The sequence below is a fragment of the Spodoptera frugiperda genome, chromosome 11 (assembly GCF_023101765.2).
Source record: "Spodoptera frugiperda isolate SF20-4 chromosome 11, AGI-APGP_CSIRO_Sfru_2.0, whole genome shotgun sequence".
Lineage (NCBI taxonomy): Eukaryota > Metazoa > Arthropoda > Insecta > Lepidoptera > Noctuidae > Spodoptera > Spodoptera frugiperda.
Genome location: NC_064222.1, coordinates 3,758,136 through 3,778,143, shown reverse-complemented (window position 1 = coordinate 3,778,143; position 20,008 = coordinate 3,758,136). Strand labels below are relative to the sequence as shown.

The 20,008-nt window shown below is 37.2% G+C and overlaps 1 protein-coding gene across 7 annotated transcripts in view; it reads left to right on the top strand.

Moving 5' to 3' along the window:
• LOC118274815 (LIM/homeobox protein Lhx1) overlaps positions 1-20,008 on the top strand; it is a 61,929-nt gene that overhangs the window by 19,058 nt on the left and 22,863 nt on the right. For all 7 annotated transcript variants that reach the window (XM_050696786.1, XM_050696784.1, XM_050696782.1 and 4 more), the window contains exon 3: positions 2,518-2,729. In XM_050696786.1, coding sequence (XP_050552743.1) covers positions 2,518-2,729 — 212 coding nt within the window. The remainder of the gene's footprint in view (positions 1-2,517; positions 2,730-20,008) is intronic.

Here is a 20,008-nt window from a genome sequence, read left to right as displayed (position 1 = left end):
AAACATCTATGTGTTTACTAACTTCAATAGTACCGTAAATCTTTAGTATAATCGCTAAATTGAAATGATTGATACCTATTTCGAATTACAAAAAAAACAGGGTGCTAAAATCAAATGGAGTATCCATTCACCCCTTTTCTGTATCTATTCACCCCGTTTACCCCTTTCTAATTTTAACAGCGTTTTCCATCTTTTGCGAAATTCATTGGCTTTCTTTTTGACAGAAGCTGGTGATCCGTTTTCTATGAAATAAAAAACAACTATGCCGTAATAAGGCCTACACGTTTTTCTTGTAGGCTTTATTAGGGCATGGCACATAGGTAAACAAAACAACTATTATATAAAATACACCAATATTATAGCTATTTCACTTATGTGAGAATATGGCTAAATGTATAATTGTCATACAGACAAAACACGGCACGTCGTATACTGATAAATATAAAAATACTAACAGTTTACGCTACTCGAATTGTATAAAAACTAAAGTGCGCTCCACGTCGTGATTGTTTTGGACTGTAGGTTCGAATAATCGCGGCACGGGTTGCTTGCTGTGCTCAACATGCTCTGCGTGACCCTTGGATCGGATTATTTCATAACGATTACGGTAATCGATACGTATCGTAAATCATTAATCGGTGTTAATTATCATAACATTAGAAGATATTGCTCGAATATGACGAGTCGTGTTTACCCGTGTGTGAATCGTCATTTTATTGGTCATAGATTAGTGTTGTGGACACTATCCAAAGGAAACGGAATAAATTACAACAATTGTTATAAATCTATAGCCGATAGTCTAAAATATTTACAAAACAATATTTCTTGTAAAAATTGTTCTTAGTTGCCATTGAGAACGAAGAACAAAAAATAGTGACAGATTTATTAATAAATCTCACATATTTGACATTAGAAAACTAAATATCGCACACGATTTCAAAAAAGGAAAAAGAACATATTTTTCAAATTTCGAAACGATCACAGACAATGCCGCGGGACGGAGATCATTTAAATCATTATCGAATAAGGTCTGGCCCACATTGCCAGACGAAAATAACATAAAATATGAATTAAAGCCGTTTGCGGGAACTTAAATCTATCAAAAACGACTATTAACATTCATTAGACCGCTACTAGACGCCCGACTTTTTTACTTTTTTTTTTCTATATAATCGCTCACTGTTATAAACTTTGGAGTTCGGCACAATAAAAAGGCCGGTATTACTTGGAAACTTTACTTTTTTATTTCCATGGTTTTTCCTCATCCAAGAAAAGAGGTTGGATTGAGATAATGATGAATGTGAACAATGTAAATAACAGGCCACTTTTTGTTAGTTAGTAGGAAGTTGTTTTTTAAATCAATGGCTTTATTTTTAGCTCACGTACTTTGTAGGGAGTGATTCATGTATGATACAGGGATAAGTCTATTACTGTAATAAGCTTACTAGCTTAACCGAAGCTGAAACTACCAAGTATTGTGACTCCGAAAAACTAAAGCTACATATTTTCTCGATCGAATTAGCATAGAGTCATAAACCAGAGACTAGGCCAATAAACTAAAACCTCTATTTATTCATATGTTAAGCAATTTATCATATACTGAACGCATCACGTTGGTATTGATCGCACCTGACCGGATTTTGATGCAAGAACATTAATCATAGCAATTTGCATAACATTCACATGTCAACGTTGTACCGAAAACGCTCGAATACAGTCTAAGGCGAGGGCTCATCGGCGGAAGATTAATTATTTATTTATTTAAAGATTAATTAAACATATTTTATAGCACTGACTTTTTTGATATCGTTAGGTTATCCTAGAATTCTTGAAATTATTGTGTGAAATATTTGGACACAATTGACGAAGATTTTCACATTAAATAAATTTCTGTACTGTATGGGAGGATAATATGAAGGAACCAGAAACTTGTACCATCATATTCTGGCAAATAAATATATTTTTGAATTTTAATTTGAAGTTATTCAGCATAGAAGACGCAGAAGACGTTGATGGTAATAATCGTTAGGAATGTAAAAAAATCAATATTTTTTATTTCAATCATCCCTATAACTGCCCTGTTCACCAACACATCTAACACTACCTTTATTTTTACGTAACGTCACAAACTATGAATATTGATAGCAATATCTCTGAATATATTATCATAATTCGGGTTTCGGTGATAGAACCATCATCAGAATGATGTCAGATAGATTAGAATGTCGATACAAATGTTATGATTGAGATGACACGAAACACAAATAATGATAAACAGGTTACTTTATATACAGTAATCTTTCTTCTTAACATATTAAAACGGTCAAAATGATAAAATTTATATGCTATTGGGTCATTTAGTCTGTTGCAAAAATTCACAGATAAAAAATCTTGAAACTGTCAAAAATGACGTTGACGTTTAACTGTCATTCTTTGTGTGCACAGACTGCACAGGTAATGTTTTATACAGCCTTTTACAGTTTAGAATGCATTTAAAATTATGTCCTTTGTTTACAGGCGATACGGTACAAAATGCAGTGGTTGTGGGCACGGCATCTCGCCGTCGGACCTGGTCCGCAAGGCTCGCGAAAAGGTGTTCCATCTCAACTGCTTCACGTGCCTCGTGTGTCGGAAACAGCTGTCCACCGGCGAAGAGCTCTACGTCTTGGACGACAACAAGTTTATATGCAAAGAGGATTATCTCGCCGGGAAGGCGCCGACACAGCATTGTAAGTTTTTTATTCCAAATTTATGACTTGTAACCTCTTTACAAGCTCAATGTATGTCTAATATATTTAAAGATTTCATTCGTTATCAACAGATAAGTAATATTTTATTTATGTGCTATCTCTGATGCCGCCGCTCTTACTGGATGGTTATCTCGACGCATCCATTGATGAACGGCCGTGCAATTAAAATGTGAAAGTTGGTAGCACTTGTTCCAATTTCAAATTAGACAAGGTGGAGCTTTACATCGATCGCGCGTTGTGAAAGGAATTCTGAATAGACGTGTGGCGACATCTCGGGTCAATGTCACAAAAGTAAATAACACAACAATTAGATTACTTTGAAATTGCGCTATTCTTGTCTCCGAACTAAACTAAACACTATTTACGTAAGAGCAATCAAACATCGACATCGACATACGCCCGTCACCTCAACAATCAGTCCCGATATTGCTATATGAAAAAATAAATTAGGTCTTTTATTGTCCTCACTCGTTCTTGGAGCCAATCGTTGCAGAATAATTACTTTTCTAAAACACGACCACGTCTCCTTCAATTTACGAACGTGACATGTGAGAATTGCATTCTCAATTTAAAATGCGTTTTTTATTGTTTAAGAACGTATCACGGCAACAATAAAACTCTCGGGGCACCCATTTTGAAATCGGATTTTTCGATCAATACGAACCGTAACAGAAATCCAAGTGAAGAAAAAAAGAACAAAAATTCGAAGGCGTCGGACAAAAAGCCAACCGCATTACACATTAGCCACGTCTCCACGCGGTAGTGCTGTAGACATCGAGTTTTTTCTTTTTTATTTACCGCTTTGTCGAAGGCAACACCTTGACGTGAGGATGAAAAAACTGACGGATTGTAGGCAAGACGTAGTCGTGAGTTTGGGTAGGAGATAGTACAAATATTGTGATCGATACCCTTGTTGGGGAATGATTAAGGAAAAGACTGAATTGCATCTTAGCTCGGTGATCCATTTCTTTCCTGTCGCTCGTAGCTAGTGCCATATTTGTATGAGCGCATCTCACCGCTGATATCCGGTAATACTGGTTTTTATTGACTCAATTATGACGTACCAAAATGTTAATATATTCAGTTTGCTACCGTATCGTGTAGCTCTTGAATATTGAGATTAATGCAAAATACAATTAACAATACATTTTTATATCTTTTGTTGTTTGAAACACATTTCACACATAATAGGTGTCCCATCTGTATCAATTTATTTATTGAATGAATGAAAATAAAACGAACTAGTAAAATATTTAATGCTATTCGATTGTAGAGTAAAACCGTTATTTTCACTCGATTTACAACGTACCGTGAAAATTGATTGATACACCACTATGTTTTTAAAAAACGGAAATATTAAATAAGTAGAGGAGCGCTAAGCGTATTCAAATACGGTATTGGTGCAATAAAATAGTGTTGTCCGTGTTAGCTCGTTCGCCCACAACATGTGCTAGCCGGCGGCGCCGCCCGTGTTTGCTCAGCGTAATTGTGTTTATACATTGTTAGAACGGTATAATGCCTGCAAATAAACTCGAGAGCAACGTGACGCAACACAGCGCGACGGGCCAAAACGACGGGAAAATTTTAAGTGTAGTGAGGGGTTGGATGCGTAGCTCGTAGCAATCCGAGATTCGTACAGTGATGTAGCTTCTACTTATTTTAGTCTGTTTAACTAAAGTCAAAACATATGAATAAATATTGAAAAATAAATGAATACATTTTTAAACACACGTGTAATTAATAAACTTCAATCAGAGATACCTTTTATAAAACCTAAGGAAAAAGACACAACAAACAATAGCTAAACAGTAAATAACTTCAGAAACCGCAAGCTCTTAGGATCAACTAAGGTCAAATCAAAATATGATGATTGATATTCAAAAATTAATAGTCAATGGCCGCATTGAGGATATGATATGTATGAGGATAGATCCTATCAAAAGGCTACTGAGAACTTAAAAAATACTGCTACCTCTACCTTTTTTTTGAGTGGAGAAAATCATCCAATGACTTCTCCCGTCTTGGGCGAGGCAAGAGGGAGTGTCAGACTCTTACTGACTAAAAACCACCCCGTTCCTACTCCTGCTTTTCGAGCCGGAGCCCCGGTAAACGCGCTAGTTAATCCGCAGCTCCAGATCAGGCATCAGCCCTATTGGGCCCCATCTGTGGTGATCTGATGGCTCTACCTAGCTTGTTTAAAGAAAAACATGGTGTAATATAATATAATAATAACAAATTGCTTGCGTTTCGAGACGACGTCGTGCTTCCATAAATCATAGATGTCTTGACCTGGGCTCGGCTAATTAAATTATTGTTGTTACAAGGCCTCCTACATTACCTAGGGTCATAGTTCTAGTCTAGAAATCTGCGTTACTCATCTTGTATTAGATCGCTATTGTTATAAGTATCATGTTTTTTTGCATAATGACTATGATATGGAGATTTTTGGTTTATAGGAATAAAAGAAGTGATTTAATCATTTCTTGTTAATAAATTATGACGTGATGATTTGGAATCGTTTTTGTAGTTGTTTAGCAGCTTGTAGTAGCAATATATATTTAAATGGCAGATTTTTTCATTTCTTAGATCTATTTGTTAGTGTTAGGTATTTAGTTAGAGCGGTATCTTACCAGTATAATAAGTGGCAGCTTTTCAATAATTTATCAATGCACTTCTTATTTTTTCATTGCTATTTTTTAAAGAAAAACACCCTCAAAAAAACACTTTTCACATAAATCTCCACACTACAAACAATTTTTATTTCCCATCAAAAATATATATTTTCTCATAACAAACAGCAAATAGGGAGCCCTGCACAAAGTACAGTATCATCAGTTAACCCCCAAGTTATCGTGCAATGATACGATAAGCCAAACAAGGAATTGTTTCCACCAGCTGAACTGAGCCCCACAGAGCAGTAGATTAGACCGGCGTGCGAGGGTTAAGAAGCTTACGTGGTTATTGATACGGTTCTGCAGAATTTGTGGAACTTTTAATGCAGTGGAGGTTTTGTATTTATATGTAGATGTGGGTTTTAATCCTATGGGGTTGTACCTACTATTATGTTTACTGAAAGAAATACACTATTTTTAGTAGCTAAGGAAGAGGTAATGAAATAAAATCTAACGATGACTAAAAATGTTTTCTTTTGTAATTTATCCATATTATTACAAACCCAATATTACAAAAAAATATTAGGTTTCTGTAGCAAGTTCTGACAAAAATTCATCTCAAACTATGAATTTACTATTGAACTTAGTAATTTTTATATTTCACTTAAAATAAAATTGAAGTATTAGTTTCTCATCCTTATGTAAAAGCGCGAAAAACTATTATGAAAAAAAAAACTACAATAATTTTGCCAAAAGCAAACTGTTCCATAATTCGGTCCCCCGATCCTATTTCCTGTATGTGTACGGAGGTTGGATATCTGCTCGGGCCAGGCGGGGTCTGTCGGACGGCATGCGCCGATAACGCGTATCAATCAAACGCACGCGCTCTGGGCCCAATCGGCCCATCGGGGGAATAGGTGACCTTATCGCACCGTCGGCGGTGACGGGTTGAATTTTCTATTCAACCATTCATCTTCGTGAAGTTATTTCGTTTCGATGACGTAGGCGTCGAGTTATTTCAAAGTAGTATCTTTATTAAAGAACTGTTTAATTTTTGTAGTATTTAATGTTTAACAAGAAAGTGTTTAGTTAGTTTAATTCTTAATGCTTTAATCTTGAACAAATTCCGTATCATATTTTTTGTTTAAACTATAACGCTAATAATATTAATCACTATGAACATCGACACAGTTTTTTAATCAGACTGAAATAATGCAACGCAAACCTTTTTTAATCTCTTTGGTTATAAACCTCTTTATTTTTATTTCTTAAAAAAATATATCGGAGATAATGGCATAACTGCTTGCGTCTAGTCCCCAGTAGGGTTGCACCCTCAAAATAAACTGCTGCTGGCTGTTTGTGTTGCAAGCGATACGACCGAGCTGTTTGTTGTGGCCACGCTCCAACGCGCCTCATTACGTTATATATTTGTTCTAAACATTTATTCTATAAAAAATTAAAGTAAGTAAAGAAAATTTAAATATGTATTTCGTATTCTTCAATTTTTTTACGTTATAAAAGTCGGTAACGGTTACAGGCTTTTGTATAGTAACACTGAAAGTAGTGACAATTTATCTATAAAAAAAGAGTTTCAGTTTTTAAATTTTGTGTAGCACTAACCGATTCCATTCCATTCTGTTTTCCCGCTAGAGTAGCTCTAGAGTAGGTTTGTACAAAACAGACTGATTTTCACCAAAAATAAATACCAAGTTGTAGATACTAACAAAACCATACAAAACTTCATTACTAAAGTTTCATGTTGAGAATTTCTAATTTCTAAATTTCTATGAAATATACGGCAATTTTTCAGTTTAAGTTTTTTATGCCACCCAACAAGAATACTACGGTTTCAGTAAAAGTATTCACGAACTCCAAATAACACGAATGTCAAGCGAGCTCAGTGAAAAAAGTAAAACGCGAAATTTCAGACGTAAACAAAACCTCTGAATAAGTCCGCGGGGCGTTCGCTTGTGAGATTTAAACCTTATCCCGAGGTGTTAAGAGCGGAGTGATGCGCAGAGAGAAAATTGTGGTTACAGCTATGTGCAGTCACGTAGAGACTCCGAATGGCGTGGAATGGAGGAGACCGATAGAATCCCATTTCGTGTCCCCCTCCGCCCCCCCACCCCTCTCGGTAGCCGCGAGGGTGAGGCAGCCATTACTCCTGATTCTGCATCCGACGGCCCGATCAAGTTAATAAGACTGACAGCACTGTATTATTTCAAAATCTTTTGAATATTCATTCGTATTTTTCTTGGAAATTACATCATATCTTACGCTCAAGTTCAACAATGAATTCTATTAATTAATTTAACTGAAGAGAATGTTAGAGTTTTTCTTGCTAACAAAAGAAAGTCGTCTGTCGGCTGTGTCTAGATGTAGTTGGGTATTCTGGCGAAGCTCGGCGCGGCTTTCATATTCATATCGAGAGATATTAACAAGTAGTCGTCACTTGCGCGTGTACGTGGGTATAAATATACATAAATACAAAGTTGGTTACATTAAACATTCTACTGGTCTTTTATATGGTCGATTTTCTTGAATGGGCAATGGAACGAATATTTTTAATCGTTATGCCGCCCGAGCATGGTACAAATAGGTATAGTTAACCCGTGCACCGCGCACTGCCTGTATCGTAGATCGGCCGCTGCCGCTAGCTCGGTTTCACTGTCTAGTTATTGCTTCCCGCCTAACGTGGCCACTTCGATTCCGTCGTATGTCTGCCCATTAATTTTTATTTATCGTTAAAACGATCGATAGGTAGCGTGCTCGTAAACTGGCCGCAGTAAACGTTTATGTTTGAGTTTTATGATGTTTTAATGTAGCGTTTTTGAAAGCTCGCGAGTCCCGAGTTTCTATTTTATATGGACTCGTGGAATAGAATTATAGGCAGTAAAAACATGTCGAGGTGTGTGATAACCATGGCTTCGATTTTTACTCGTGTCGCGTTGCAAAAATGACATTAATGTTCTTAATGTAAGTCTAACTGTTCACTGATTTATGGGCGAAATACGACCATATAAATTAAACGGTTTGGTACTTATGTGGAACTTTTATGTACGGATCCACGGAATGGAAGAATTCTGGCAGGTGAACGGTAAATAGTAAAATGGAACGAGCACGTACACACAAATAAAGACGGCAAAAAACTAATCGGTCAACGATTTACAGCGTCAGGAGCGTACCCCGAGGGCAAATTATCGATAATCGAGCGACTAACCAAATAGCCAGTGTCGATACAAGTTATCGACAGTAATCGTTATAATCGCTAGTGGCGCGCGATTGTTGCCGCTCGCCATTACGGGACGTGCGCGCCGTTTTAATACGCAGCCAAGTTTTTTGATCCCTCACATCGAGGAAAACAAAACAACCGCCGGTCCCTTCTAAACTAGTGATCACTCCAACTTTTTGTATACGCTTATTATTGAAATTATTATTTATTAACTGTAATTGTCGGCGACGTTTCGAGGGTTAAGTTCGGCGTTTAGCGTAATTTGGTCGGTTTGGCTTTTAGAGGGGCTTATTAGTAATTATTAGTTGTCAAACCGCAGTTGTGGTGGGGTAATTATTGCGTTTATGATGGAGATCGAAAATAATGTTTCCTGTCGGCGGCCATGACGGTATAGCGAGAGCAGATTATAATAGTGCAGGCTCTATTTCAGATAAAGAGTTCAATTTGTGTATAACAATAATTAACTGCAATCTCCATACGTAAACTATTAAAACAATTATTTTCTGATTGTTATTTTCGTTCGCGTTTCCCGTTTTCAGATCGTGACGCGCTGCTCGAAGGAGCCCACGCATTCTTTTTTCAAATTATTTTTCTTTTCATGCGCGAGTATTGTGTGTGGGTAAATGGCGTGAAATTGACGGGTGGCCAGTGTTTGCCGGCATAAAGCCTGGCCATTTAAATATGGACCTTGGAGGTTATACACTGCCACCTAATCGTACTTAATCTTTTTAGTGTTATGTTCGGTCGGTAAAATTTTAATGCTAAATGATAGGTACAAATATAATTCTTGCAAAACCTTCTTGTAAAACAACCATTTACTAGTAAACTAAGGCGCAATTCCAACTAAAATTGAAAAAAGCTAAACTTTTACGATAATTTTTCTTTAATTAATTTATTTTTAATCTCATTATTTCAACAATCTTTGCCATTTTATAAAGATTTGTTACTGCCAGTGTGCCAACTCTTTTGTCAGGATATTCGGATTCGAATTTCGAAAACAAACACCATTCCGTTGATTTAAATTGCATCAGTACTATACTACAACCATTAAAAGTCTGTCCAAATACTAATAAACTAAGGCGCTATTTTAATGTTTTATTTTTTATTCAATTCCAAACATTTCAAAATTTCCGAAAAAAGCTATTTCGTTTGCTACGAAATAAATTTGAAAATTCTTTAATTAATTTATATTTAATCTCATTGTTTCAACAATCTTTGCCATTTTAAAAAGATTCGTTACTGCCAGTGTGCCAACTCTTTTGTCAGGATCTATGAGCAAATAAGGTTAAACCTTTAAAAATAGTTTCTTGTCGATGTATGACATCGCAAAATTAAATGTTCCGCTTGAAACCGCCAATCAACGACTTTTATTAGTTATTTTATACAATATTCAATTTAAAAATCAACGTTTCGACTTCAACGTTTGTTTGGGAAATGTCCAACAGATGTTCAAGTAAGTAATAATAATTATACGTTTTATACTAATACTTTCGGTTGAGGTCTTTGTTCACTCATTAGGATCATTACTAAATGAAAAAACTAAAAACCCGACTGCGTTTCATAATATAAAAATGAAAAAACCCTAATCTATATCAGAAAACTTAATGAGGGCACATATTGCTGGCTTTCTAGAATGGGTCCCGACAGCTTCAGTTTTACGATGACTTTCTTGTTTAAGGGTTTTTTCATTTTCATATAATAAAGAAACGCAGTCTTTTTTAGTTTTTTAAATTACCTTTTTTATTTTATTATTTTTATATTTTGATATATCTAGCGTCACTCTCACAGTAATACAAATCAAACGACTCCTATCAAGCTGAAATCCATCGAGTCGTTCAAGCTAGAGAGTGAGCAATATTCGATTTTGGCGCCAAAAATCCACCATTTTGTTTTTTTTTTATTATTTTGATATATCCAGTGTCACTCTCACAGTAAATACGAATCTAACGAGACCTCTTAAGTCAAAATCCATCAAGCCGTTTAGGCTGCAGAGCGTGCCAAACAATTATACATACATACTCTCGAAAAACATAACCCTCCTTCTGGCGCTGTCGGGTAAAAAAATAACAATCTATGGTCGACGAGTACAGAGTTCTTGAATATTGTATAAAATAACTAATTAAAGTCGGTTGATTGGCGGTTTCAAGCGGAACATTTAATTTTGCGATGTCATACATCGACAAGAAACTATTTTTAAAGGTTTAACCTTATTTGCTCATAGATAGCGCTACGTATATCAGATTATCGATATCTTATTATCGATAGTTTCAGTTAGCATCCCGTCTCTAGTCAAAAATAAAACATAGGTGCGCTTCGAGGAAATAAAAATTAATATTTTTAATAGTTCCTTGAAGCGCAACTAACGGGTGCGCTTCGAGGAATAAAATAGGTGCGCTTGGAGAGGTGCGCTTCAAAACAGTTGCGCTTCGAGGAATACCTCGTTCCTAGACGGATATCTATCTACAGGGTGGTACATAGGTTGTGTCGCAAGGGTGGAGGCGGCTCAAGAAATATTATTTCCTTATCTACCCCTCGCAAGTCGTTTTCCCCCATCCTCCTCTTGACCCGAGCTCCCTTCCTTCAGTCGAATGAGACAATATTTTACTACTACGACTTGCTTTTCTTCAGGAATGGTTCTAGGAATTATGATTGGATAAAATGAATGATTGACCAATTTATCTGTCAATTTAGAACTGTATGAATCCGAGATAGTATTTTACTCCGATGGAAGAAAATTTATTTGTTTTAGTTATACATATTTTTTAAATAAAATGCTTAACTGTAGATATAAAAAAAACTTTTAAATCAAATTGGAGTCATAAGGTTAACATTACTATACAATATCTACACACAGGCAATGTGTTACAACAGTAAGAATATTCTTTACGATTTTTATACAGCCTGTAGTTATAGACCATAGACTCGACACATAATACACACTTAAACGCAACATGAAAATAATTCATTGAAACCACAACACGAGGTAATGTTCATTAAATGACGTCACATCCAAACCACACCAAAATTTACGACTGAAAACTATAAAATGGCCTAATAAAAAAAATCATTAATCGTGGACCTGATTAATATGGGCCGGGATGGGCCCAGGCCAGGTCGGTGCGAGTTAAAGGGGGCACCCTACAGGGGGCCCCATATAATTGGACCCCCTAAGTTTCCCGCGTTAAGGCACCAATGTTAGGTAATTTATGGACTGGACAGTCATTATCGCTGGTGTGTTAGATATCTGTTGTTCACCTCCTTAACGAATTTGTTTTTTATTTATGTAAATAGCCTGAATGGCTTGTCTGTGGCTTTTGATTGCGTTTGAATATGGAAGACGGAATTGTGTTTGGTTGTTTTGAATGGGGTTTGTTGATATGAAACCTATTTGGTTGGTTTTGTACCATAGTTGTGAAGAAGGCTGTATGGTTGACGCATGGGATGTAATGTAGTAAATTAAAATTTTCTAAAAGGAGAAATATGGATGAATATGTGTTTTTTTAGGCAATAGGACTTTCCATCAATCGGTAAGCTACACGTGCCAGATTTGGCAGATCATTTAACACATTGAATGCCGTGGTGGTCAATGGTGACCGACGTTAGCGGAAGATTTGGCTTCAACAGTTTTCTATTGGCAGTCAAAGACTTAAACAGAACAGTCTGAAGCCCTTTCACGGTAGCCACCGAAATCCACCGCCCATTAAGCAACAATAATCAGGCACATACAGCTTCAAGCCAACGTCCGGCTGGCGCAGCAGTCAATAAACTAAATATTCCAGGAAAGCAACACAATCGTCAATGACACCCGACACTCAATCCAACGCTTGTTCGGCCCAGAACGCGCCATTCATACAAAACATATGCTAACAATCCGTCCGTGCCATTATTCAACTTAACCTTAACACTTTAATAGCCTGAATCGGGAATCGAAGCCGCGACGCCTCATTTCACTTTGCTTCCTCACCACTACCCACCAATCCAATCTCAACCTTAATCCACAACTCCTTGACTCAAAATCCCATGTCATCAGCTAAGCCCTCTTAATTGGCTGCCGTGAATTGTAAACATCTTATGTAACTCAAATAAACAATTGAATTTCAATTCAATTCAGATTCGAATAGGGTTAATAATGCGATGCAAGGAGGAAATGCAAAATTTTCAGCAACACAGTTTACTTGGCAATTAAAATTAATGAGCGAAACAGGTTCGGGTGGAAACAGAAATGTGGCTGAGGTCCAGAGGTCTGATGGAGGCTTGATACGTGCGAATAGATTGTTTACTGCTAAACAACTGAAGTATTCGGAACCTGCTTCTGTTGCACGCAGCGATTACTACAGCTCTCTACACACAGAATTGGCTGTAAACCCTCCATTAACATTACAATCGACAGCTCAGTTGACAGTCGAGAGGAGCACTCTTGATATTTATAGCCACAGCAAAGAATAGGCTCTAGCCATTTCATGTCACAGCACAATGGCCAACACATAAAACTGGAAACGACTCCTAAAAGACCTTGCACCAACTCAAGACCATAGTTTTACAGAATTAGAAAAAGGTTGTCCACTAAAAAAATATTTCGTTAACGCTTCGTTTGAACTTTGGTTGTTTATGGTTTGACTTTTTCTAGATCTGTTCTGGTGACGAATCTCAACGGAGCGTGCAGGTTTCCGCATAGAAAGCGTTTCCTGAGGTCATCCGATCGATATTTTTTATCACTTGTTCAAATATTTTCGCATCTTAAACCGGATTTCAAATTGCAGTGTTTGCCTTACTTAGCAACTAGGTCGAGCAAATAAATACTTGCTGCAAATAAATGTTGACCCGACACGATGTGCCCTGTTTACTTTTTTCCCAATAAATCCTCGAATCGGTATTAAATTGACAGGCTCAACAGTTCGCCGTGCCTGAAATAACCTCAAGGGAGGTCGCTCCGTGTCCGTCAAACGTTCTCAGGCTACCGATCCGGACCTCCTCCATTTAATTGTTTTCAAAATTTTACTACCGCACTAAATCATTCTTTTCTGCGAACCAGCCAACGTTACGTGATTTAACTGCGAAAGCCTTCGCTATCCTTTGATGAACTCCATTTATATTTAAATCATCGTTCTCAGAAAGATATGAAACCGCCTCATCACTGTCGTTCCCATAGATTTAGACAAGCGCCTTGTTTGAAACGTTACTTCGTATGTAAATAAAAACACTGCGGCGATATTAATAATGCGGAATAGAAACAAAAAAGAAAAAGAATTAAAAATCGAACGCCGGGAACGAAACATCCATACAATAATGGGAAGGAACAAAGAAGTAAAAAAGCGGGAAGAAACCTGTCGACGCCATGTTGTGTGGCAGTCGGCCTTCACGCCTCGGCCGCTGAAGATTATCTTTCGAAAAAAGAACCGAACGGGAGGCTTTTCTTCGCGACGAAGGTCTTATATCGCATTCACGGCGTGGGACTATCGCCTCTTTCCGCTACCGAATAAAGAGTATATTAGTGTGGAGTTGTATCGACTTAATGCCTTTTGTGATCACTTGGAAGAAAGAGCATCGTCACCGTGCGCCTGCGCTGATGACCTGTCAATTCCGTCGTGTACGCCGGCTGTAGAGAAAAAAAGTGACATTAGAGGCCATCTATTATTTTGACTTTATGTGGGGAGATGGAGCCGAGATTGATCGTGTTTGGCTCAGCCCTTTTAATTACACCGCATTCAGTTGAATGGCTTTGTATCCGTCTACTGTTCGGTAGATGTTTATGTATACCTACGTAACTACTTATGTACAGTCATCTTTTGTGGGAAAACTTTTTGTTGCTCCGTTTGGATACTTCAACACTATTTTTTGTACATATTGGTTAATTTTCTTTATAACTCTTTTTCTTGATTTGATTGATGAGTGTTTGGACCTACACTACCCTTGCGGGAAATCATTTCATTGCTAATTCGTTTCTTTTCATTTACTTATATATAGAATCCCAGTCTTCAACTCTATGCAGTAGTGTCAATTTAGTTTTACTAAACTAACTGCTCAACAACACAAGTAACTCTCTAGAAAAAGATTTTTCTCCGATCGACACATATTATGCGCGCACGCATTTGTCACGGCGCGTTCAGCGTGCGCGTGCGCAGTTTCTTGCATCCTCTCATTGTGCGATTTCATATGGCCGCCATGCATTACCGTCAACTACGTCGTTACGTCGCATTCTTGTCGCTAATGCAGGATAATGGTACAAACACTACAAAATATTTAGGTTTTGTGTTCATTTATTGGTATAGATAGTCTTTATCTGATCCTTAATTTTGGAATTATAATAGGAAACAGTTTTACGTGTCTTTTTTATCTTAAAGTTAAAATTAAAATTATTTATTTCAAATAAACCGGGAAGGCACTTTTGAACGTCAAAGCAAATATTACAATATATATAAAAAAAAACAAAATGTCTGTCCTTGGTTAGTCCTCTGGTGAAGCTATTTGCTTGTTAAAAAGTATTGATTCTTATGTAGAAGAACGAGCATGAAACTCCTTAGGTTAGTCTTTTTCAATCAGATTTACAATACAATTCTTGTATAAGTCTTTGACTGCCAATAGAAAACTGTTGGAGGCAAATCGTCCGCTAACGTCGGTCATCGGTGACCACCATGGCGTTCAATGTGTTAATTTTTATTTATTAAAATAATCATCGTTTTCATTAAGCAAAGATACTAGCATTCTTCTCTTATTACTTTTTCTTCTATTCTAGATATCAATTAGTTTCTTGTTTCCTAGCTTAGTATCTGTAATGTACCTAAGGCTGGTTACAAAGAGAACAAAACGTCATGATTCTGTGAAGTGTTGATCAACGTTTGTGTCCTATAAAGCTATCGGAGCATCGCTTTGAACACCTGCCTGCGTTCTGGAACGTTCGACGGTCACTAAAATATGTTGCTTCACAGTATTATTTGAATTTGTTTGCAATCAAATGATCATCATTATGTAATCGTGCGTTTTTTCAGGAAATGTTCCTAATTTTTGTTTGATTTTTTTTCTGTTTTCCTACGCGGTTATCGCAAGAGCTGACTACTGGCTGCACTTGGTAGATGGTCTGATCTTAATGATTTTTTTAACTGTGATGATAAACCCTTTTCTAATTTCTAGGATCATGAAAGAAAAAATAACTATCTGACGCTGACTACCTATATGCATCTTTATTTAGTAACAAATTATAATTTCGTTTCACAAAACAATTCCTGTAAATCGACAACGCTCGCACGAGTCGCCGGCGAACGTACAGTCGCGCACAGCATTCAGATATAGAAATAAATAAAGCCACCGCACACGCGGCGCAGGCGCAATCTCCGAGGGTCACGATCTGCGGTCACGTAGCTCCCACTCCCATAATAATACATATATAGTACACACTACTATGTTGCTTCTTATATCCACTATGTAATTTAGTCTACGTCCGTAGCTAGGCGAAAAAATAACTTCTAATTTAGACTAATAAATACTGCTAAGAGGGCGTGGTTTAAAATAGTTTATTATTTTAAATTTTATAAATAGAATACAAACGAATTCTTAGCTCTTATGTCTTATTCGCTATAGTAATCTGGAATAACGAGACAGACGATTTTAATTACCTCTCGCATTCTAAAATTCAAATTTGTAACGTCCATTCAGTAATAGGCAAACAAAAACAAAACAGTAGCCATATAATATTTGAAAATGGAAATAAAAAATGGCGCCTCAACCTCAACTTCAGACGTGGAAAAACAATAAAAGAATTATTATGCATAAAATAATATATTTCTTTGCACAACTGGTTTGTTTCATTAAAATCTTGTCTGGACCAGCGGAGCAGCGTCCGTAATGAGTCCTAAAGTATCATGAGCAGTCTAAGCCCCCGTCACTCTATGGTCATACTCTATGATTGATGATTCCTCATGTCTAATGGTAATGGATACTCGGTCATCATTCTTGACTCGTCAACAATTTTTGAAATATGAAAATGACTGAAAGTCCACTTTTTAATTTCGTTCCATAGATAATAGAATGTTGATGTATCTACTATTGTTTTTGTTTGTAATTCTTTTGTTTTTGTTAGTTAGGTCTGTGCTTAATTGTTACTTTAATTTATGAAGATTAGTGAAAGAAATGGGTTTTCTTTCTTGTTCTTTTTATAGCTGTTTACTTGGAAATTGTGAAACTTCAACCTGAAATATCGGCCTGTCTGTATATTCATTTAAACATAGTAAGTCTATACTTTCTAGACTCGTCATACGTTTTTAGAGTATATAGTTTTTGTGAGAAAATCTGAAACTTCCTCCAGAACTCAGTGAGATATCCATGATGGTCCAAAACAGATAGAATTTAAACGCACGCGGAACCGTGGGTGGTCGTTTACTATAGAAACACCGTAAACAAACTGAGAAATTGAAATATTATTCGTCAATACACAAATCGGGCTCGTTACGGGGTCAAAGAATTCACTTCGGTGCATAAAAAAATAATTTAACACCAATTTTTCACAGCTATCCGATGGATGGGCGACTAATTTGTCCAAATGCTGCGGCTCGGAGTGCGCGGGCGCATCCCATTGTGTTAGATCAAATATGGCGTCGTTAATGGCGGCCGTAGACGCTGACATATTGCCTTACGTGTGTTGTAACTGTAATTTATTGGTGTACCACTGTTTGTGAGTGTACGAAATTAAGCAGCTTTATGTTACCCAGGTCGCCTCTCCTGACCTCTTGGTGTTCATCTCTTCAGTGTTATTCAATGACTTCATGTACTTAATATGGTGTTGTACTACGATTTATTAGTTTACCGGTGGGTAGTGGGTAGAAATGGTTTTATGAAACGAGTTTTCAATGGACTTGTTCTACCAGCTTTTCTTAACTGTTTATGTATTGTAATTACTTGTTTTATACGGTACTAAATGGAGTACCTTTTCCTAAGTACTTATTAGGTATTAAAAAGGTATTAGCCGGTCTCTTTTTCAATGTAGTTGCTTGTAATATTGCTACTTACCTATAGTCATCAATTAATTTATGAACAGACATTGCCTGCGACTCTCTTAGAAAAAGCTACATAGTTGTATCTACTATAAATTCCATCCTAGCAACTCAATCTATTCGATTTGGAATAGTACACAAACAGCGTACATGTAACGACAAAACTTATTATGTACAGCGCCGTAAAAAAGTACAGTCGTGTAAAAAAGGTAAAAAGTCATTAGTCATTTCGGCGTACGTCGGCGAGGCGCCGCGAATCAGAACGCGCTAAAGACCCGACTCATGCTATCGTAGACTTGTATTGTGTTCTTCGACTACCCTCCCACCGCTACTTGGGGAAGTCACGCTCACGACCGCCTTTGTCGGGAGCCGGCTCGCCAGCTTTTGTCTGGCTGCAAAACCGATTTTTTTTTAGCTGTAGGTCGTCTGAACTCTGTATCATTCTAGTCATGTTGATAGTTTTCTTTGTATTGATGATATGAGTGAGTAACGGGTTTTGTCATTGTTTGTTGCGCTGAGTGACGTGTGGACTGCCGAAAATAAAATAGACATTTAACTCACCGAGGAATAATATTTAGAAAGAATAAACAGGAACTTATATTAAAGTGTCTGTTGTGACACTAATAATAATGCATCTGTACGCTCCGTAACAAATGACATGACATAAATGTCCCATCACAATTCTATTCTTGTGTCGTCCACTCACACACATCACGATGTTTAGTTCTAAAACAATTTTCTGTGCGGAGGCTCCCAAAGCTATCAGGCAGGGCGGCCGATGGAAATGACAATTTAAAAACCGCTCTCGAGCCTACCTATAGCTGATTTTACATATACTTGTGTTTCGCACGCACGCTCCGTGCGCAACGTCGATAAAAGAGGGCGTGGTCGTCACCGCCGCATCCACCAATCAGGTTGCTCCGCTCCACGTGTGCGTACACCGCACCCTTTCATGTGTGCCGCATCAGTACCCGAGTGTGAGTGCGACGTTACGTTTATACGGCCGTGGTGTATATGGGCGTAAATAAGTATATGCCGGCTACCGGCACCACAAAGGTTCCCATATCTTTTATGTTCTTAGATCCTTATCTCGCGGTTTCTTATTTTACATTTGAGATGGTGGTCTGGAATTAACGGTCAGCCCCATAAACACGCTATAACAAACTTTAATATGGCCGTAATACAAAATAATCTGTGATTTTTACTGCGTTCGCTGCGTTAATAGGTTGTTATAGATTTAAAGATAGCGCACTGGTGTTTTTTGGTAAAAAAATATTCATGAATCACACTGATTGAATTGTTAATGGGCCTAAATTGTTGATTATCTTGATTTAAATTATGTTTTTGAATGCGAGTTTTACATAAAACAATACATATAATTTTATCTGAAACCAGTTATTAGCTTTGAAATTAACATAAAACAAAAGCATTTTGGCAGACATGATTAAATCGTTACAGAGCCTACCGGTGCACAACATCAAACCTCGATCGAACGACTATCGGTAAATACTGAATTACAAATAAAGAAGCCACAAAATTTTTAAATTCGAATTTGGAACATCAAAGAGAACTTGTTCTATATTCGAAATTGAACGACAATAAAAGACCGTTTTCCCGCCAAAATTCGATTAGCGAGGTACAGCGCGGGACAAAGGAAGTCGTTTATACGGGGGGCGGTTTTAAAATTGATTTTGGTAGCGGGGTGGGGAGCTCATAGGTGAGTGGTCGCGACTGTACCTACGGGACCCGCTGTGCGAGAGGACCCCGCGTTCCCATTCCATATCGACATCAGTCGCAATTTGTCATCGTTAATCAGTTTCAAACTGCATCCTCTGTACGCTAGCACACATGATTCCACAATTTTGGAACTATTTCAATTGAAACCTAATACAAAGGTAGTTACTAGTTAGATTTGGATTGTGGTCACATGAGAAATTAGAGGATGATTTCCTACAGTTTAATTGCTTTTGTAAAACAACTGGGTACTGTATGTCAAATATACTAAAACATTAAAAAGAGTAACGATGCAGTTTCTTGCTCGTTCTTCTTTATTCGAAGCTACACTTTGGAACGAGCACCTAGCTTCACTGACAGACAGACTAACGGACAAATCAATATGACGTTTCAAAAGTGCCTAATTTAGGATTAATTGAAATAAATGCTTTGACTTTGACTATCTAAGTAATATTTTTTTACGAAACTTATATCAAAATTTAATCTCTAGTAGGTAAATCAATCGATAGATAGACAGTTAAACATGTTAAACAAAAACGTAACTAGTCTCCTTTATAGGCACACTACATAGATATAACAAACAGGCACAAAAGATCACAGGGCTCCAGTGTTTGTACAACAGAGGCTCGAGGGTAGAGCACCCTTGATGCACGGACGTTTTACCCATAAGAGGGTAAAGCAAACACACTCACTACC